This window comes from Leptonotus elevatus, chromosome 13, assembly GCF_054856555.1.
Source record: "Leptonotus elevatus isolate MCC_2025b chromosome 13, RoL_Lele_1.0, whole genome shotgun sequence".
NCBI lineage: Eukaryota > Metazoa > Chordata > Actinopteri > Syngnathiformes > Syngnathidae > Leptonotus > Leptonotus elevatus.
The window spans coordinates 14,657,972-14,680,677 of record NC_141251.1 but is presented as its reverse complement, the minus strand read 5'-3'; the positions used below and the strand labels follow the sequence as shown (position 1 = coordinate 14,680,677).

The window sequence follows — 22,706 nt, the reverse complement described above, 5'->3', positions numbered from 1 at the left end:
CATTGTGTCGGATCTTTTGTGTGTGTCATCATGTTTATCAGGTGCAAAGTTTAGTACTCACAGACCAACAGTGTATTTATTGTTGCAAGACATGATATACATATAGAAGTCACGCATATATATATATATATATATATATATATATATATATATATATATATATATATATATATATATATATATATATATATATTAGGGGTGTGAATTGCCTAGTAGGTTGCGATTCGATCACGATTCATAGGTCACGATTCGATACCGATTAATCCCGATACAAATCTATAAGTCCATTATTATGATTTTTATTTTATTTTGAACTCAAATTTAGAAAATACTAATCAATAAACGTGTACATGTACACTGTTAAGTTTTTTATGAAAATGTACTTCAGGCTTATAAACTGTTGTCCACCGTATTTAATAAACAAATACAATTTTAAGGCTTAATGTTCCATTAATATAACATTCTTCCATGCTTAAAGTGTGAACCTTGACCATTTTGTTAATTAATGTAACCAATTTCCATCAAAAATTTATCTTTAAAAATCTATTTGGCTGCATGTTGAATCGATACGAGAATTGTGCGCTGTAATATCGCGATATATATATATATATATATATATATATATATATATATATATATAATTTGTATTGAGGAAAAAAAACATCACCCTTGCACCTTGGCCTATAATTGTAATCACTTTCACACCATTGTAATGCTGATTAAATATTGCGCCATGCGTGTCGTCGTCAGGATCTGAAGAAAGTGTCAGAGCAGAGCAGGTCCAACAGAGAGCGCCTGGCTGTGTTCACTAACGTCTTTGATGATGTGTGTGAAGGCTCATCTGTATTTGGATGCATCCTGAGGGAAATTAAGCTTGTTCCATTTCCACTGTACCCACCGGCTGTTTTTTTCCTTCTTTTCTTTCTTCTTTTTTATTTTTTTTCCGAGCATGTGCCGTCACATGTGTCAGATGGGACGGCGAGCCCCTGGCGTGTTGGGCAGGCGAAAGTGGCACAACAGCAGTCCTGTTGTGCCAGACAACGGGGTCAGGAGTGGACTACGACTCAATCGGTGCTTAGTCCTAAGTGACATGACACATGCGGGAAGTTATTATATTATATTGTATTACATTATATTATCCATCCATCCATTTTCTTAACCGCTTTTCCTCACAAGGGTCGCGGGGGGCGCTGGAGCTTATCCCAGCTTGCTTCGGGCAGTACACCCTGAACTGGTTGCCAGCCAATCGCAGTATATTATATTATATTATATTATATTATATTATATTATATTATATTATATTATATTATATTATATTATATTATATTGTATTATATTATATTATATTATATTATTGTTGGGATAAACTCCTGATACCAAGATCGTATGCAATTTTTAATTAATAAATATAATAATAATAATGAATATAATAATAATAATAATAATAATAATAATAATAATAAATAGCACTGTATTAAACACCTAATAAAAGGATAAAAAAATAATGTAAAGGCATAAACTGCCAGCATAAATAACGTTTGTTGTGTGCCTTTCAGGGGCCGATATCGGAAGGCGGAATCGGTTTGGCCAGTTAGCCTCCATGTGAGTGCCTGTGCTCGAGTTGTGACTAAGAGCAGCTCCTTTTAACTGTTTATATCCTTTTATAAATGGTTGAAAGTGTATCGGCAACTATGGCTCTCCTTACCCACATGTGAAGGTATACATCCTCTTAATTTTTTGGGGGGGGATTTTCACTTAACTCGAGTGGTGGCATACTTGACGTTTTCTGATAACAGCTCATAACAATCAACCAAGCAACACCTTGTAACTTGGAAGAACTCGTAAGGTTATGTACTCATAAGTCATGGTGCCCTTGTATTATAAATATTGAACGATGCGTCATAGACTCTCAGTAGGATTGAGGTCAGCGGATGATCAGATTGTTTATAGCTAAAGCTTCATTTGTAGCTTCTGCAGCAATTTGAAACTACATATTTTGCAGAAGTTATGCACCTTTACGCACAAGGAATTAATCTACCATTTTGTTCCCCGATATTCCAAGTCAAGTCAACTTTATTTATATAGCACCTTATCATGTAAAGAAACAGCACAAAATGCTTTACACACCCCAAAAAAAAAAAAAACACCACAAATGATCACTCTACTGTCAACATCTTCCTTGTGGACGTTGAATGACATTCAAAGCAATTCACATTTTGCATAAAAAAAAAAAAAAAAAGTCATAGTCCATCCAGGATCCATCCATCCAATTTCCGAGTCACTTATCCTACACATGAAAAATCAAATTTTATCAAAATGTTAAATGCTAACATAGGCTACAGTGCACTTATATAGCGCGTTATCTTCATCAAACATTTTACAAAGTCATATTCCCTTATCTTATTCAGATACAGTATTGAAGTGTAGCCTACACTTTTTAGTTTAAAATAACTCACTTTAATCATTCTCCAGTGTCCTGTTACGTACCCTAGCCAGCGGTCCCATCTTAAATCCATCCCCGTCCAGCCTCGTCCTGACTCCTAGCTAGCACTCATCGAGTTGTCTCTTCAAGTCCAGCATCCAACTGTGCAAACTCACGTTAATTTGTTGCTAAGATGATTGTCTTGAAGTGCTTACTGCTTTCATACCTTTTGCAAGGCATTGGAAAATTCCGTGTTTTTTTGTTCTTGTTTTTTATTTACGAGACAAAAGATTCCCCCCCTCCGATTACGCAAATCCAAAAACTGTGACTTGCTTAATAATGTAGAATGATCTTTGATGAATTTACTTCTAATTAGGTTGATTTGGAAATCTTATGACCAATGCTTACTGAGATCCTGTAGTACAGAAGCGTATTGCATTCACTTGAAAACAAATAATCCTGTTTTTCTGACACATTTTTGGGGGGAGCTTTGTTTTTTTGATTTTTTTTTTAATTGTCTGTTTTTCTGAATATTTTTTTCTGTTTTACTGATTTTTTTTTCTGTCAAAAAATATTCAGAAAAACCGGAGGAAAAATTAATCTGGAAAACAGGGGGGGGGGGGGGAGTATTCAAAAAAACGGAAAAAAATGTTTTCAAAAAAACTGGAAAAAAAAAATTGCTGAAAATTTTTTTTTATTTTTTTTTTTAACCTCTGAACTCCAAGTGACTTGTTGCAGACTTGCTAACTTGCATACCTCCATATGCAATAAGATGGTCATGTTTACTTACTGGCTCTCAATAAAGGAATGAATGTGTATACTGTATTGTGGTTTGTTCTCTAATCTCTGAGGTTAAACCCTTTAAAAAAATATTCAGAAAAACTGAAAAAAAATATTCAGAAAAATAATTATTTTATAAAACAGAAAAAAATTACTTAAAAAAACAAAATTTGTCAGAAAAACAGGAATTTTTTTCCCCCAAGTGAATGCAATACGCTTCCGTACTGTAGATATCAGTTGATCTCTAAACTGGGAAAACTACGGCGCCCCTAAGGTGACATGGTAGAGAGAAAAAAACTTTGCATTTCCCGTTAATTTTTTTTTTCTCCCTACCATGTCACCTTAGGGGCTCCGAAGTACGAAAACAACAAATCTAAATAAATTTTTAAAAAAGTATCCCAGAAAAGCACATCTTTTTTGACTGATAGGCAGTAAGAAATCAAATGCTTCTATTACTGGTACCTTATAATGAGGCGTGGTGGCCATTTTGACGAGAAAACGGGTTGCCAATGGCTTCTTGGGTCTATAGACGGCTTACTAAATGAGAGTCAAACAAAAGAACACACACTCAATAACAGAATATTCTATTTAAAACAGGCCCGGAGGAGCGATACATAAAGCGTAGTTGTTGAGACACTACACTGCTCTATGCTGCATGTCAAACCACATTTAAGTCAGTTATCCTTTGGGGCTATTTATTGCACATGCTAACTTGAAATCATATGTCTGTGGTGTGCTGTGAACAAACCATCACTTTGTCACTGCAACAGGCATAAAGAGAGTCCAGTGTACCACGTACTGTGCAACATGTTCTCATATGAGAGTTCAGTTGGAAATCATTTGAAAAGTTTAGCGCTTGAATTGAATTCAGGGAATCTAAACATTTTTTCAGTTAACATGGACATATGGGGGTTTTATAGAAGTATCAGGAATAGCATAAAGGCTGCTTTGACTTCATTTAAATGAGGCTATACCCATCCATCCATCCATCCATCCATCCATCCATGCAAATGCTTTTTTTTTGTTTAAGTCTGGAGAGTGACGTGGTATTTTATTGCGAACGATCTCGCAATCAGTTGAATTGCCTCTTTCTTTGAATTAAACCAAATTTCAATTCATTGTTGGTTGTTGTTTTTTGCAGACTTCAGAGTTTGTTTTTCTGCTGCTCTAATGCATGACATCATTTATAATTCATCAGGCCATCCCAGCCCAAGCCATGTCGAGACTGTTTCACTGATGAGCATGCATGCGTTGAATCATGAGCAAATCCTTTCTTTTGCGGAGCTTCGGCCTTTTCATTACTTCAGTAAAGGACCATAAAACCGATTTTTATAGGCAAACATAAGTACTTTTTTATTTGTATTTATTTTTAGCAATTCCAACCTGGCCTTTTGATTCTTCTTGGTAATGAGTGGTTTGAGTCACAGTATCATTAAGTCTTCACTCCTGCCCTGTGGAGGTTGTTACTGACTGTCACGAACTGTTGCTTTATGGTCTTTGTTCTCAGATTTCACAATGTTTTGGTCATCAAAGTGTAATCGAGCTGTTTGATGGCCTGTTAGAAGACCAGTGACGGAAGTGGAAGCTTTTACGACAGGACCGAATGCTTGACAATTATTGCATGCAACTAAAGTGCTTGTCGAAACTGATCTGTCTTACAAATTACCGCATTTTGTCCGTTTGCTTCCAGAGTGAGATGATGACCCTTGATTTCTTCAAACTTAACTCATTCACTGCCATTGACAGCAATAGACGTCAAAAATGTATTTGAACTATTTCTATTAGTTTCACTTTTTTTCCCATTTTTGTTAACAAGAGTATAAAAGCCTAGATTTTTTTTGTACATTGAGGAACAGATATAAAAGTACTAGTGAATTCATGCGATTAATTATGATTACAAATTGTAATCACCTGATGCCCCTAATTTTTAATAATCTTTTTTTTATTTTATTTTTTTAAATAATCTTTTCTATTTTTTTTAAATAAAAGATTATTATGACTGCACTAGTTAACTCACGATTAATCACAAATTGTATATCTGTTGTAATACAATAAAAAAAATGTCTTGGTATTCATACTCTTGCTAACAAAAACTAATAGAAATAGTTCAAATGAATTTTTGACGTCTATAGCCGTCGATGGCAGTGAATGAGTTAAGACAGATTGTCTGAAAACAGGAGTTCGAACTTTTAGTCTCCTTGCCATCACTTCCATTTCAGCTTTGACGATAACAACAGCTACTTGTAATGTATCTTGACTCAACCTGAATAATCTGGGGGAAAAAATATCAAGGCAGTGCTGAGAAGGGAGAACGCGAGCAAGGCTGTAAAACAATAACATGAAATGTCTTAAACACAATAGAACAGTTAGAAAGGGAGTTGTGACTTTTTTCTCCTTCTCATGGTGTTGTGTAAAAGTGCCTTGTAGTTGTGACATATATGATGCTCACCTGTAATGGGGTGGGGCGGTTGGGTGAAAGATTTATTGAAAATATTTATCTGTCCTCCTATTGTGGGTACATGTTAAAATAGTTGAGATAAACAGTCATGCAGTTTATTCCTCTTTGGGCAAATCTATTCGTTTTTAAATATTTTATACAGATGTGTTTAAAAATAACAACATACTTTAAAACCTTAAAACAGTGACAATAAAGGCGAGGAAACAAATATAAATTGATGTAGACAAAGTGCTATATAAAAAGCAGTCTATTACCATTTATGACACCGGAGCACCTCTCCCTTTCAACACTAGAGGGCGGCAGTGACTTGAAAATTAATATTTTTGAAGTACCGGTATTCTCACATTTCTCAACCAGCACAGCAGTGACATAATTCCTAATAAAGATTAATATTCTAACTGCCCGAAATTGCTTCAAAGATGAGTAATTGCTGATTTTGTTTTGAAGCAACTGAGCTGGAACCTGGACTGTTTAGCTGCAGCCATCATGTGATGTTGAGCGGTCAACTATTTTGCAGTCTGAAGAAGAACAACTATTTGGTAATCCAACACTTTTTTTCCGCACTCACTCACACAAACACGCACACGTACAAACATGGTCTCCCAGGCGGGGAAGCGAACCCACGCCAACCTGCATCGTAGGCAAGTGACCTGGAGAACCTGCTGACCCAACACTAATTTGGTTTTGGCAGGTCAATTGCATAGCTACTAATCTGTCAAATTAATTCAGGGATTTAATTACTGTAATTTGTTTCGAATTACATTGCATAATATAATTGCTGAAAACTGGGGGGGGGGGGGGAAAGGAACTACACAATATCGAATTCTGGAGTGTATAGCAATAACAGTTCTTTATCATTTCTGTTTTCCCTCAACACCCTCTTTATTATATGATAAGGACTTGAGTGCTTTTGCTCACATCAGTGGTTATCATCACTTCTACCACAGCAGCCTGCAGTTAGCTAGCTAGTTAGCTACGCCAACAAAATGTATTTTCCCTTGATGCCACAATTTACAGTAGGCCTACAGCTCAAAATAGAATAGAATAGAATTTAAAAACAATTGGGTCAAAAGTAACCCAGTTGTGGATCAAAAATGGGCCGATCCAATTTATGGGTCAATTTGACCCAACTTTCTGGGATCCATATTTTTGACCCAAGTAAAGGATCTGAACAATATTTATGAGTATTTATTAATATATATTTTACACTAAGATACCCATTTCGTGACTCAAAGTTGGGTCAAATTGACCCAAGTAGAGGATCGGTCCATTTCTTACCCTAGTTGGGTTATTTTTTAGAGTGTATGTTTTATTGCAATGTATAGGCTACATGTAAAATACCAGGTAAAAAAAAAAAAAACAAGTACATAGGAATTCTTGTGCGTGTGACTGAGTGAAGTAACTAAACAGTAACAAGTAAGCAGAATGTATTAAAAGCAAGGTACATGGATAAAAAACTAAAACCTTAAGCATAAACAAACATAAACATCTTTTCTGTGAGGTAACAAATATAGAAGTTTATTTTCACTTTAAGGGACACAAGCTAGTAGATCATCAACATCAGTCTAAAATAATAAAAGACAAACATGTGCCATATGAATTACGTTGTTGTTATAATAATAATAATAATAATTATTATTATTATTATTATTATTATTATTATTATTATGAGATTGGATGGCAACCAGTTCAGGGTGTACATCGCCTACTGCCCGAAGCTAGCTGGAATAGGCTCCGCAACCCTTGTGAGGACAAGTGGTTAAAAATGTGTATTATTATTATTATTATTATTATTATTATTAAATTAAAATGAATGACTTATATATTGAAGCATTTTATATGATTGCTGTAATTAAATACACTTGTAGCGTTGTGGAGTTTTCATGCCGATGACATGGGACTGATCAACTGAAAGTCACAATAACTTACTGTAAATTAGTTTATTTTTCTTACATAATTACATTTTCATGAAAATTTAACTTTTCTTCACTTAGTTATTTTTGACATTTTAGTATTTGGTTTTATGATTTTCAGTAGTTATACTAGTGTGAATATTTACATCATACTATTATGCGACATTGTTATTGAATAATATCTATATATTATATTATAATTATTATTATTATATAACATTATAAAACATTATTAGCATTGGGTTTTTTTTTATCCCCCACGATGGCTTTTGTCTAGGGATGTCATGATATCATCATGATAGAGGGTACAGTATGAGTAAAAGGCGAAGATGTTTCACTCTTACCAAATAAATCATGGAAATCCCGTTCGCCTTGAGATAACTTTGTGATGACATCAGCTACTTGACGTGCTCAATAACCAGAAAGGAGCAGATTAGGTGCGCATATAGATTGATGAGAGTTGACTTTTGCCCCCTTGCGGGGAGCGAGTGCCCCGCTGTCTGCTGCAGCCTAATCACAGGTCAAAGTCTGCTTCCAGTAAGAGGCGAGTGTCGTTGTCGTTGTCGTCGCTCACTCGCAAAGCTCCTCTCACCCTGTTGACAACACATCTGACATTCTCACCACCATGCTTCTCCGGACCGTTACTCTTCTGCTGCTCCTTTGCGTGTCTGCAGGCGTGTGTGCCACACTGGGTCACTACCAATCCACACTAGCAGAAAAGGAGGTGGAGGCTCCGGGTGACAACCAACTCTCTGACGTATTACCAAACAAAGCACCAGAAGCGGTCGAAGAGCCGGGAGAACGTAGCCAAGATGTGGAAGCCCTGCAACAGCCCAAGGAAGAAGACGCGAGCAATGAGATCCAACCAATCCAGATGAACATTTCCACACCACTTGTCAAAAACAACGGCAGCTGGAGCCTCATGTCAATTCGAAACAGTTTCCAAACCATGCACGGCTACTTTGACTCCCTGGTGGAGCTGGTGGGGGGCCACGATGGCGTGTGTCAGTACCGCTGCAGATATGGTGAGTATGCTGTCTTACACACACTCTTATAATGCGTAGGTGAGGCGTAAGTTGTGAATGTTTATCTTCTACGTCGTCTTAGGTGACCGTCCGCAACCTCGTCCTGGCTACGAGCATCAAGAGCCCAACGGCTGCAGCAGTTCCATGGTGGGATTCCAGGTGGATGTTGCCCTCCGTGGCCCGGCAGTGGCACCAAACAGCCAACACGCGCACTTATTGTTTATTTCTTGACGCAGCCGCCATACGGACCGGCATAAACACACGTGTTTCTTTCTCCTGTGCCAGATGGATCTTGGCATCCCAGCCATGACCGAGTGCTGTAACCAGCTTGATGTTTGTTACGACAACTGCGGCATCAACAAGTACGACTGCGACACCAAGTTCCGCTCTTGTCTTCAGAACATTTGCTCGGACCTGAAGAGGAGTCTCGGATTTGTGTCCAGAGTACAAGGTGAGGCATTTAATCACATCCCATGCGAATAATCTGCCATTACAAAGAGAATAATGCACTTTTTTGACAGACAAACTATTGTTAGTTATATTTGGAATTTTGACGTTTCAAACTTTATTGAAGACTACAGAAGATTTTGATGATGAAAGGATACATTTATCTTTAGAGTCAACAACTACTTTGGAAATATTTTATTATACATACCCGTATGTAAGACTCAGAGTGTGAATTATTGTTATTAATTATGATTTATAAATATGAAATGTATTTACTTTAGTTTTATTATCAAAAAACAATATATAACATAAAAAAATACCCCAAAAAATACAGTACAATAGATACAACTGTACATAGAAGAGAAAGTAGCATTTAAATAAATGTAAACAATTATCCGTACTTTAAAGTTATCATTCATCTATGATTGTGCAAATTATTTTATTCAATTATATCTATAATAATAATACATATACGTATTTATATAGCGCTTTTTGGACACTCAAAGACGATTGTGAATGTAGTATGTGAGTCTTCCATGTACAACATTTTTTATTTTATTTTTTTGTGATTCATAAAAATAGCATTTTTATATTCAAAATAAAACCCATTGCAATGCTTTGGAGGCATGTTTTATTTTGTTTCAGCAATATTTAATCACTAAACCTAATTACATTTATTTACATGGCTAAACAATAACACAACCACCTCTTCGTATTATGTGGCGGTTTTATATTTCTGCACTACTATACGGTAATCATCATGTTATTAAAACAATACTCCTCAGACGTGTAGGACTTCATTCGATTTTTTTTTTGTATATTTAATGTGAGTCTACTCTGTACTAATAAAATGCTGCTTGTTGCTTTCCCGCCTGTTAGCCTGTGAGTCGATGGCAGACGCCTTGTACAACACAGTGTGGACACTTGGATGCCGGCCCTACATGAACAGCCAGAGGGCAGCATGTGTGTGCGATGGAGAAGAGAGGGACGAACTGTGACGCTGGAAAACCATGGACAACTTTTGTATGGAGAAAAAAAGAAGAAGACAGTTTTGCACATATTGCCCAAATAATGAACTTCAATGTCATTCATTATTTGGACATTACAACACATAATCCATGCTGAAACATGCCAATTCTTTGGCCTGCATAACTCCATTAACATTCATTTCTTTAAGACTCCAAACAAAGGAAGTGTTTTGTTGCTATGAAACACTTAGCAAGCTAATTGTGCTCAGGAAGTGAGTCAGTGTAAGTTTTTCGCTATTTATAAATGTAAGAGGAACTACTTCTCATTTACGCTCACCAAACGCAGCATTAGGTTCATTGCAGTATACCGTAATTTCATCTAAAAACACTGCTAAAATTAATATATTAATCTCATAATTAAAATTTTGATACAGCTGTAGAAATGCATCGCATTATCAGCAAGTCATTACCTAATGTTTGTTACCTTTAAATGTACAGTAATGCATGAGTCGTTTCTATTATTATGAATGCTCAGCGATGGCGTGAAAAAAAAACGACATTGATGAAAGCCACTCAGACATTCCTGAACAATACAAAAAGCTTTATTTGACATTGTACAGTACTTGTTCCAAATGTCTCCATGTTGCAGTTGTTACAGTCGAGGCACCGTGACCACACTGATGACTTCATACACAGTAAATGTCACTTACTATAATGTCTGCAAATTGCGATGTCAGCAAAAGGGCACGCGTGCTGAGTTGAATCCACTTTCCATCTTTGCTTCAGATCATCACAGTATGACATGGAAACCATAAACCATGCTTTGCATTTCTCGATATGTGTAAGCATGATGGCATAATAACTGTGTCATGTATTTACATGTTTGACCTCCTAACCGACGATGAATTGGGCAAGGGAGAGGACGCGAACGCAGCACAGTGCACAATGCTGATGTCAGCAGCTATATTTTATACAACGCCAAGCTGCGTTCCACTCGTGGTGCTGCAACACTGCAGTTGCTGTTTGAAAGGTTGCCCAAAAGCCCCACCCGCTACGCATAGACAATTAATCAAAACAATACTATATTTAATACATTGTCAGCTTCTATATAGCGTTCTCCCACATATTTGCGGATGTTATTTATTTATTTATTTGTTTACCTTAAATTCAAGTATTTTCTGTTTTTATGTTCAAGTCAAAGCTATGTAGCATTTCAGCTAGAAATAGACCGATATTGCTTTTTGAGGGCCCAGTTGCAACAGGGCTCGGGTAAAGACCAATCACGGCTCAGACCAAACTCAGAAAACACGTGAGCCGTGATTGGCCCTTAGGCACTGTGATGTCATTTTCAGTCAACAGCAGGTAATTTAAATTCCACAAACAAAATAGTCATCAGAATTCTGTGTTTACACCAGTGCATACAAGATTTTATTGTAAAAAAAAATCTTTGGGTTGACTTTCTCTTTAAGCAAGCCTATGACGAGCAGGGGCGTGGCTACGTGGTGGCCAGTGGAGGCCGCGGACAGGAAAGGACCGGCTTCCAAAAGCTTCCAAAGCTCACAATGTTTTTAATCAATTCAATAATATTTTACTAGTTAAATCAATTTAGCAACCTGATATTGACCTGCCTGTATTGAACACATTTGGTCAGGTTACAATACGCACAGCTTTATTGATATTGTCTTGAATACAGTGGGAATGGAAGAGGTGTGTCTGAAGTGGAAGTATGTTGCCACAAAGAAAGATCTTCATCATTAACATAGCATTTTACTGTAAAGTAACAATACATGTTGGAGAACACAAAAACAAACTTCAAACAAACACAAATTTCGACACACGTCTGGTTCCATCAGTGGAATTTGAGTCCATCTGGCTGCTTGGTTCGGGCAAGATGAAGATGGGCCCCCCGCTCAATGTGTGCTGACGCTGAGATGGGGCACCGCGACGGACACGTCGCCGACATGGCTGAGTGCAGCGAGAGTCTCCCAGGCTGCACACCAACACCTGACAGTGGAGGAAGACCTGCTGCAAACACACAGGGGAAAACCATCATCATCATCATCATCATCATCATCATCATCATCATCATCATCATCATCATCATCATCATCATCATATAATGAATACTATTTGTATGGAACATTAACTCATTCACTGCCATTGACGACTATAGACGTCAAAAATTAATTTGAACTATTTCTATTATCTACTATCTAGTTTAACTTTTTTTTCCATTTCATTTTTTATGAAAACCTAGAAATAATTTTTTATTGTACATTTATAACAGATATAAAACTAATGAAGTCATGCGATTAATTTTGATTACAAATTTTAATCGTCTGATGCCCCTTATTTTTTGTATATTTTTTTAAATTTGCGGCGTCAGGTGATTACATTTTTTAATTGTAATTAATCACATGACTTCACTAGTTAACTAACGATTAATCACAAATTTTATATCTGTTCTGAATGTACAATAAAACAATTCTAGGTTTTCATACTTTAGTTAGAAAAAGTGGAAACAAATGTTAAACTAATAGAAATAGTTCAAATGAATTTTTGACGTCTATAGCCGTCAATGGCAGTGAATGAGTTAATTGATCTAAGCGTTACAAGGAAGACATATTAAAAGTAAATAAATAAAATGATATACAATTACCCAAAACAGACAGTAATCCACATGTCCAATAGTCGCAGTCAATAATCTAAACAACAGACTGTCATGCAAACATAAGCCCACTCACTCTCTCTGTAGCCATCTGTCTCCCAGCAGTTTGCTTTACTCACCCGATTCTCCTTGCCAATGAACTTGAAGACAGGGACCTGGTAGTGCCTGGAGAGCTGGTCCTTGGATGTGTACTGAGTCACGGTTTCATCCGAGATACACCTGTTCACAAGACGCACATCTTAAGCCTTTACAGGGACGCTCACTGTGTCCTATCTATCCCTCCATTCTCTCAACTGCTTATTGTTATAAAGTCGCGGCTGTGCTGGAGCCTATAACAGTTAATTAAGTATTGATTATTTGCGGGATAGCTTTATTTGACTTTTTGTAATTTTATGTACAGGCTTGGGGAGTAACACAATACATGTACCGCCGTTACGCAATCATATTGCAAAAAAATTTTTTTAACAGTTACAGGAAAAAACATGTAGTCAGATTACAGGTACATTTATTAAAAATGGGGATTACTTCGAGGGATTACAATTCCTACGATGAGAGAGAGTGCAAAAGAGGGCGAGAGAGAGAAAGAGAGACAGAGAGAGAAAGCGAGAGAGAGAGAGAGAGAAGGACAGAGCGAGAGAGAGAGAGAGAGAGAGCGCGTGCACACCCGCGCGAGTGGGACCGTTGCTGCATGTCGGGAAGGTGGGAACGAACGAACTGACGAGTCGTGTCCTCCACACGCAGTCTGTCTGTCTATCTGTCTGTCTGTCTGTCTGTCTGTCTGTCTGTCTGTCTGTCTATCTATCTATCTATCTATCTATCTATCTATCTATCTATCTATCTATCTATCTATCTATCTATCTATCTATCTATCTATCTATCTATCTATCTATCTATCTATCTATCTATCTATCCATCCATCCATCCATCCATCCATCCATCCATCCATCCATCCATCCATCCATCCATCCATCCATCCATCCATCTATCTAACTGTGAGGTGTGGTTGCTTTCGGTGACAGTTCGAAAACAGCATATGGCCTTCAATCAATCAATCAATCAATAGCCTACATGCTTTTTAATTACACAAGGATTTTTGCTATTTGAATAGCAGCGGCACATTGTATAGAATATATATTGCGGTGATATCTATTTCTATTTTGTCTTCATGAGCATACTCAATATTGGAGTAATCCAAAAGTAATCCAGTTACATTACTTTCATATTATGGTACTTGGATTACGTTACTAACTACATTTTTTAGCAGGTAATTAATAACTGTAATGGATTACATTTTAAAAGTAACCCTCCCAACCCTGGTTGTGAAGCAGTTTGAATAGCCTAATTGCCTGAAAACGTTGACCTGACAGTCAATTGGGGGTAATATAACAAAAACAATTCTCAACAGATCATCAGCAGCCAAGGTCAGTGGTGTTTGACGTTTGATGCGACACGTGAGTTTCACTGTCCTATAACTGTCAATCATTTGATTCCCTCGACAGCAGACACTTCTCCAACAAATTTTCTCACAAATAAAATTAAGGAGTAGAATGAATGTAGTAGCGCAGCTTCTTTTCACACGTTATGACTTCAGGCCGCATGTACTGTAAGTCTTTGCATAAAAAAAAAAGTTTTTCAGACATTGAAAAAGAAAGATTGCTGCTTTTTCTTTTCAATGATCGATTCTGCTTATCTGAGCGACGTCAATTACTGGGCTGACAGTTGCAAATAACAATTATGGTCCCATTCTTGTGTACATTCGTATATGTGTGTAATGTCAGTATACATGCTTTTGTTTCCTGATCACAAATGATTAAATTGCATCTGGTGGAATTGAATTCAAGAGGAATTTATCCTCCTGTTTATTTTAAATGTTCATTAGCTAGAAAGGTGCGACATCACAAAGAGTGGGAGAGGGTGTTAAGCTCTTCATTTTTATCTGCTTTCTCGCATTCTGGACAGAAAAAGACAGAGCAAGTATGTTATAAGACAGCATTGTTGTTAACAAGCAGAGGCACTTTAAGGTTTACTACACATGTTTTTGTTTTTCCAAGTTTTGCTGACAACAGTTATTTGTATAACCATACAATTAAAGTGGTACTTTCTTAAGTGTCAGGACACTTTTATGTGCTCTCCTTGTTCCAGGCCTTTATTACAGGTAATTTATTTGACTGAAACTGCCTCTTAATTCCAACACTGTCAATTAAACAGCAATTAAAGAGACCGTAAATGCTATACAAAACAGCAATCCTGTATAACAGCATGCAAGTGTGCCATGTACATTATCTACAGAAATTTTGAATCAATATTTGTCTACTAACATGACAAAAGAATAAAACATTAAAAACAAATTGCATCATACTCACCAGATATTCTGATTACTAATGAGATTAATTTAGCATTAAATGAATAATTTTATTATTTTTATTTTTTTTTTAATCATGGCTACAGGTGTGTTTTGCAAGTCCAATTCTCATTTGCTATCTAGTTTAAAGGTGGAGTCAACCACCCAAAAATCTTTGCAATACTACTACTACTACTACTACTACTACTACTACTACTACTACTACTACTACTAATAATAATAATAATAATAATAATAATAATAATAATAATAATAATAATAATAATAATAATAGATTTTAAGTTAAAAAAAATCAGGAATAAAAAAATAAAATAAAAATAGAAACCAACCAGGAAATATAAATAGGACTAATAATATGTTTTATGCAGCCAAAGTAGTCTAATCACAGCATTCTGATTAATATTGAGTTTATGGAATATGAGTTAAGTGGTGGTAACGACCAATCATGACTCATTTGTTTTCTGAAGCTGAGCCGTGATTGGTTGTTACCTGAGCCCTGAGCTACTGTGATGTCATTTTCAGTCGACAGCAAGTGGCAAAATGGCCGCAGCCTGAGATTGATAAGAATGGGTGGATTTTGCTCTTTACTCATATTCCACAAACACAATATTAATTGGAATGGCGCGTTTAGACTCGTGGTGGAACGTACAACATCTTATTATTTAAATAAAATAATTTTCATGGTTGACTTCCACTTTAAGTTACATCGGCCAGCACTGCTTAAGTTATCAGACAAAACTATTCTAACATACATGTACAAGCACAACTTGAAAAAAATGCATCCAATAGAAATATGTATATTATTTCATGGAAATAATATTACAAATAGGTTGTAAATGTTTCCTACCACTGCCATTTTCTCATTTGTGCAGCAGCTGAATTAGACTCTGAAACAACTCACCCATCTTTTATGAGGTAATACTTGATGGCCTGGTCGGGTTTGGGCCCTGGCGTCGCAAAGCAGCTCTCTACCAGGGCAGACAGTCCCTCCACTCTCTCTTTGGGCTCCACCCCGAAGAAGAGCGAGTCATGAAGGTGCAGATGAGGCGGCGTGTGGTAAGGTTGAGAAAACTCAGCGTTCTTGAAGAGCTCCAGCGAGAAGGGGAAGACTCCCTCGCTGAAGCCGGCCAGCTCCAAGGCCGAGCCGCGCTGACTTGCCTGGTATCCATCGGACACTTGGTACTCTCTGGGGAACTCACAGGTGATTGGCACTACTAACTTACTGGTGCGTACTATCAAGTCCCTGCTGCTACCTGGATTGGCCCTGGGAAGGCCTGTCACCAGGTTGGTTGCCACAATCTTGTCATCTGTCACCTGCGAGGGAGTGTCTACTTCGTAATTAGTTCTATGAAGCACACAGACAAAACTGACCTCTACAGCGGTGCCACACGTCTTGAGGCTGAAGTTGAGGTTGATGTGTGTGCCATTGGAGATACCACGACATGATGAGTTGGAAAGAAAGAGGTCCAATCCTCCAACAATGTCCTTTGGTATTGACACTGTAATGGAACTTGGGTTGCACTCCACTGGAACTGCAACATATTCACATTAGAAGGGAACTAAATCCACAAATGTTTTTGAATTAATACGCTGCATGTGCCACCACTAGTAAAAAAATAATTTGCTAAATAAGAATTAAACAGAATAATTTAGCAATCTAGTAAAAGCAAGCTAACACAAGAGGAAGGTTAAAATGCCTTTAAAAAGTAATCTGCCGGCTGTCGCTCTCTGGACAAGAGTCGAAGGCCAAGCAGCTAGCTGCTAGCAATAAGCCGCTAAAGCCAAATTTTGTTGTATACCTTTTTGATCAATGACAGCATAATAATTGCTGGTGTAATAAATTGGCATGATCTCAGGATGGTGTTATGTGACATTAGTGGTAGCAGTATATTGTATGATGGCAATAAAGTAGGCTACTACAGACATTAGCCAAGATTCCGCAATTAATAATATGCTGCCTTCATGTGGTATGGAAATTATGGTAAATACCACTTGTCGAGTAGAAAATTGCACGTGAACGCTCCCTCATGTCGTATTTTCCACTGGACAACTGGGAATTTATTTTGATACCCGAGTTTCCGAGTTGAGAGAACCTTTCAAGTTTTCAACATGGCGGAGAGTGTCGCAGGATTCGTGAATGGCAAGAAATATTAACACTTATAGGGGTGTTGTCGTCCACTAGCAGGTTGTTTTAGAATCTACACAATTACATAACATACACAATTCAATGTCCTGTCCTTTACAACTCATTATTTGCCGTAATTGTTTGGTTTTACGAGCAAATACGACGTCAGCTGCCATGTGTATTTTGTTGCTACAACAACAAAAGCGCATGAACAGAACTCAGTCGTAATTAGGAGTGTCCGAGTGGTAAGGTCCATAGCACGTGAAGGCAGGGTAATGTCTGGTAAGTGGATCTGTCTAATAAGCGAGTTAGATGCTTCAAACATATATATATTTTTTTTTAGAATAATACTACTACTAGTAGATTTAGATAAATAGCAGCTGATAAAGAATATATACCACTCAGAATATAACTGAACGTTTGGACATCTTGGGTTCAGTTTCCCTTTTAATAGCAATTAATACTGTAAAATGAGTAAACTTATCAATTTTATACCTTTCTAAAATATAGTAAGAGAGTTATACCCAATACCCCAAAATTTTTTTTGCTTTATTTTGTTTTAAAGAATTTTTTTGTTGTTGCTGCGGACAGCATTGTGGTCTCTGGTATATCTGCCTCACAGTTTTTTTGATGGGGAGGGGGGAATCCCCCAATATTTGTGCTGTGATGAAATTCTAATTTGACAGAATTTCATTTGAGATGTATTTTATTTGAAAAATAAATAACGGTCTGTTATTATTGACGTTGTCATCAAAGTAATAGTTATTATTATTATTATTATTAGTAGTATTATTATTATTATTGCTATACATACCCAGACATGTGCGTGTATCATGGCTCAGCTGCAGTCCGCGTGGACAGTGACACCGGTAAGAGTTGTGCAGCGTTGAGCAGCCATGGCTGCAGCCTCCATTGTTTACATGGCAGCCTGCCATCTCTACAAGACACGCACGACAGCGGAAAAGAAAGGTTACATCAAAGTATTTCAAAAGAGCCAATGTAGACATTCTAGAATTGAGTACAGTACCTAGACAGTTTCCGGCCTCATCCCGCACTCGGCCCGGACCGCACTCACACCGTCTGGATCCTTTGGTGTTGACGCAGACCTCTGCACAGCCACCGTTGGCCTTCTCACACTCATTTACGTCTAAACATAACACAAATGCACACCTGGGTCACACAGCCCATGGCTTTTAATTGGTTTGAGTGCGGGCGGCACGAGAGTCACCTACGGGGATGAGGATGACAAATTTCTTTCAAGGTGGACTTTATAATACTGAAGGGACAAGTAATAATAAAGATGGATGAAAGAAGAGATTTGTTACGGTAGAGTGAGGTCATTATTATGTGTCCTTCAATCATGTACCAGCCAAAACATTAGGTACACTTGAAACTAAAAATATACAATATGCAAAGATAACAATGCTAGTTTATTAAAACGCTACAATATTAGAACTAGCTCACAGTATAGGCGCAGTGCATTTTTACACCACTCTGAACTACAATGACAATAATAAATAGTTTGTTAACCCCCCCCCCCCCCTTTGGCAGTGTCTTTTGAAATAGCTCTTGAATTGGAGCTCATAAAGGTGTATCTAATGAAGTGTAATGAAATCAGTGATTAGTGATGAACTACAACTCAACGTATAAACCAGAGGTCGAGAATAGATAGCAGTATATTTAAAATCAGCCAATAAACATAAGAGAAGGAGAAGAACAAGTAGAGGAAGTAGTAGAAGAAGAAGAAGAAAGAAAAAAAAAGAAAAGAAGAAGAAACTTTTATTTTTTTCTTGTGTCTTGTTTGACCTTTCGGTTTGTGTGCTCAGTTTGAATTGGTGTTTGAATTAATAAAGAAAGCAAAAAAAGAAGAAAGAAGAAAAAGAAGAAGAAGAAAGGGAATAATAATAATAAGATTTGATTTTGAAAAATGACATTTATTTACCGCTCTTATTTACATTATTTTCATAACACACAGCTCGGCAAGAGCAATTAAAGAAGAAGAAGAAGAAGATTTTTTTTTTTTTGATTTTGAAAAATGACATTTATTTGCCGCACTTATTTACATTATTTTCATAACACACAGCTCGGCAAGCGCAATTAAATAAATAGATAAAAAAATAAAAATAAAAAAGAAGAAGAAGAAGAAGAAAGTGGGCACTCACAATCGGTTGTTCTGTTATTGGTTAGTTACTCTTGTCTCATTTTCCTGTAAATTGTCATCCATAGCAAATCTTGTCTACTCCACTCTTCCTTCTTGTCAGTGAATCTCACCCAGGCATGTTTGTCCGTCTGGTCCCAGGACAGTTCCAGGAGCACAGCGACATTCCGACTGAGGACATGTTGGACCGACGCATGGAACTTCATCGCAGATGTCATAGAAATCTGTGCGACATAAAAATGGCAATTCACAAGTAACAATAAAAACAAATAAGGAGAAAGATGAGTGCGACGATGCATTGAAGGTTCGACTTACGAGCACAGTAGACATGGAAGCAAACTGAAGGTCTGGGCAGGCGGTATACAAAGTAACCCCCAATGCAGGCCTTCACATCCACGCTGGCGTTCCACTGGCAGCAGTCGCCTCCAAAGCTGGCGCACACTGGCAGCGTGACGATGCCTTCCTGCGGCCGGGGGTGGTTGCCATTGAGCCAGATGGGAGCGTGAGTGCCGCAGTGGTTCTCCGAGATGCAGAAGGTGGGCATGGCGTCTCCTGCCATTCCCGTGAAGCGATACCACTCCCCGGACATGTGGCTATCACAGAGAGATCGCCCGGAAGACTGGTTGATGTGATATTCCGTGTTCCTCCATGGCTCATTCAAACTGATGTAGGCAGAACATGGGTCCGGAGCTGAGGGTGACGATAATAGATCATAAAGCGATGATAGCAAAATGATATTAACCTTGGATTAATGCGGAACCTTTTCTGCAAAGGACACTTTATAATATTATGTCTGAGTGATTAAGTTGATGACTTTATAAGGGCGTAATGAGTTTGGATGGTAGTTCGAAAAGTGTTATGAAAGGACTCTAATGGTTTAGCAACCGGCTTCCCAACGTGTGGGGTGAGACCAAACGGGCCAGATAATCACAGTACTAAGTAGTTGTGCCAACTTCCAAAGCTAAGGTAAAAATATACTGAACAACATTTAAAGGGATTTGCTAACAGAACACAGAACAAAACACATATAAACTACACTACTCACAAAAAATGTTTTTGCCCTTCAACTGAAATGTAAGAATTTCACCTTCTCTTAAGCTTTTGAATTAAGATTTACAACAGTTTTATGTTTAAGTAGTTCTACATACAGTGTGTATGTATAGTATATGATATATTATATTAATATATATTCATAAAAGGAATGCTTAGCATGCTAGCATCAAAGCTAATCATCCAGTTTAATGATGTTCAATTCAAAATGGCGGCCGCGCGGGCCCCGGTGGCCCATCGATAACAGTATATACACAGTATATATAATGCACAGCGTAGGAAACGACATCATTATTTAAAATGTATTCAACTCAAGCTGTTCTAACCAAAGTTGGTGCACCATAGCATATATTGCTAATTAGCATGTAATTCTCAGTGTCAGCTTGGTTGGTGTCCTGTTGCTTTAAAAATTGCCGTCGTAAATGATTATGAGTAGCCCAACTAGTATTTTCTTTCCTAACATACATATACATATGCTAAAGCTGCGTTAAAGGTTGCATTGAAGAACCTTTCATACGTATTATCAGAATTTGAACAACCCTTTCCTCTCAGCACTTCCTGGTCATCTCGCCCAGTTAGGAAAGGCAGAGTGTTTTCTTCTTTTGCATTCTGTTGATTATATTGTTTTCAGATTCTTGTTTTAAAAGTGCAACATTGTACCTTCACATTCAAAACAAACTCAGGCCCATTGTTTCATCAGTGATAAACTCTTTAGACTCTTTATGTCACCTCCTTAGTTCTTTCCTTTTCTCAACGCTCCGCTGTCAACTCATTGTTTCATGAAATGTGTTCAAATCAAATTTTCTGTAGCGGGAAAATTCCCTTTATATCCACTTGAGAGGAGTTTAAAGTATGACCTCCAGTTCCATGCTTAGTTAAATACAACTGTAAGCAGGCGAGGCAATATTATTTTAGCAATTTGTGTTAACTAACCATATAACTGTGGGTATTGTATGTCCGGTACAGTTGTCTCCTAGGAAGCCGAATGACAATCCAAAGCATACAGTAAATCCAAATCATCAGAAGAATAGCTTCAATAAAGCAAATGAACATTTTAAAATGGCCCAAGTAGAACAAACCGAAATCCTTTTTTTTTTTTTTTTTACAGTTCACTTTTAATATCTATTGTAGTTGATTTAAAGTGAGCTTGATTAATTATTTATATTGTGCTGAATGATAACAGAAGTTATCTCAAGGCGAAACTGCCTGCTTCCGTACAGAACAGAACCATGACTCCATGGGGGAAGGGGGGTGGGGGGGGGGGGGCACCATCTGCCTCAAACAATTGGCTTGAGCCAAACATACAGGAAAGGAGGGATATTGGTATTCGTATTGATGTTATTGCACATAGCAATAACGGTATACGCATGCAATAGTAATGCAAGGCTACCATCGGATTGCTACTGATAATGCTTGTGATATGAACTCATTCACTGCCATTGACGACTATAGACGTCAAAAATTCATGTGAACTATTTGTTTTAGTTAAACATTTTTTTCATTCAAACCTAGATTTTTTTATTGTATCTTTATAACAGATATAAAATTATCATGCGATTAATTACGATTAAAAGACCCTTATTTATTTTTATTTTTTTTAATTAGGCCCGTCAGGCGATTACATTTTTTTTATTGTAATTAATCACATGACTTCACTTGTTAACTAACAATTAATCACACATTTTACATCTGTTCTAAATTTACAAATACATTTTTTCTAGGTTTTCATACTCTTGTGAGCAAAAGTGGAAACAATGTTAAACTAACTAACTAACTTTTTGACGTCTATAGCCGTCAATGGCAGTGAATGAGTTAACAATGAACAATCTGTTGTTGATTCAGATCTGGAAACTTAACAAGGTGAGATAAATATCCTTCTGGGTTTTTAGAAAGGAACAAAAGCCAATTGAGGACAATCAACAAAATGAGCAGTTGATGGTCTTTCTCTTCTTGTGTAATTAAGATGCAAAAGGAGGGAAACCAGAGGGACGTGACGGCATTTTATTATTGCTGCTGGCTTTCCATTTACTTCAATTGATACATAAAAGTTTATGGTGACATTGACAACAAATTGCATTAAAGCCTACTGAATTTACCACAGTTTCTGGATATAATACAATACTTACGCTTTACTAAATACAATCACATAAATAACATAACAATACTTCTTTTTTTTTTATACTCACTGGCAGCTGTGACTTGGAACACTTCTTGGAGTAGAACAGTAACCCAAAAAAACATTATGCTGGCAAAAATGATATTGCACCAACAGGTCAGAGTGGAGAAGCACTAATTGTTCATCCCTTGGCTCCGTCTGCCTTTTAATAGGC

At 37.2% G+C, this 22,706-nt stretch overlaps 2 protein-coding genes across 3 annotated transcripts; one reads left to right on the top strand and one right to left on the bottom strand.

Annotated features, from left to right (window-relative positions):
* The first annotated feature begins 8,122 nt into the window (after window positions 1-8,122).
* Window positions 8,123-10,662, top strand: pla2g12b (phospholipase A2, group XIIB). Its single transcript, XM_086093104.1, has 4 exons — window positions 8,123-8,598; window positions 8,681-8,757; window positions 8,884-9,049; window positions 9,925-10,662. Exons 1-4 carry the CDS (start codon window positions 8,199-8,201, stop codon window positions 10,041-10,043), a joined length of 762 nt encoding a protein of 253 aa, XP_085949230.1. The 5' UTR covers window positions 8,123-8,198; the 3' UTR covers window positions 10,044-10,662.
* Window positions 10,663-11,415: 753 nt separating this feature from the next.
* Window positions 11,416-22,706, bottom strand: oit3 (oncoprotein induced transcript 3). 2 transcript variants are annotated; one of them, XM_086093390.1, is made up of 9 exons: window positions 22,563-22,706; window positions 19,642-20,016; window positions 19,440-19,550; window positions 18,196-18,315; window positions 17,983-18,105; window positions 16,415-16,575; window positions 15,945-16,357; window positions 12,801-12,900; window positions 11,416-12,035 (listed from the first exon to the last, which is right to left on the bottom strand). In XM_086093390.1, the coding sequence occupies exons 1-9, from the start codon at window positions 22,615-22,617 to the stop codon at window positions 11,826-11,828; spliced, it is 1,668 nt and encodes a 555-aa protein (XP_085949516.1). In that variant the 5' UTR covers window positions 22,618-22,706; the 3' UTR covers window positions 11,416-11,825. The 2 variants fall into 2 exon arrangements, with proteins under 2 accessions (XP_085949516.1, XP_085949515.1); XM_086093389.1 differs by having other exon boundaries at window positions 11,418-12,038.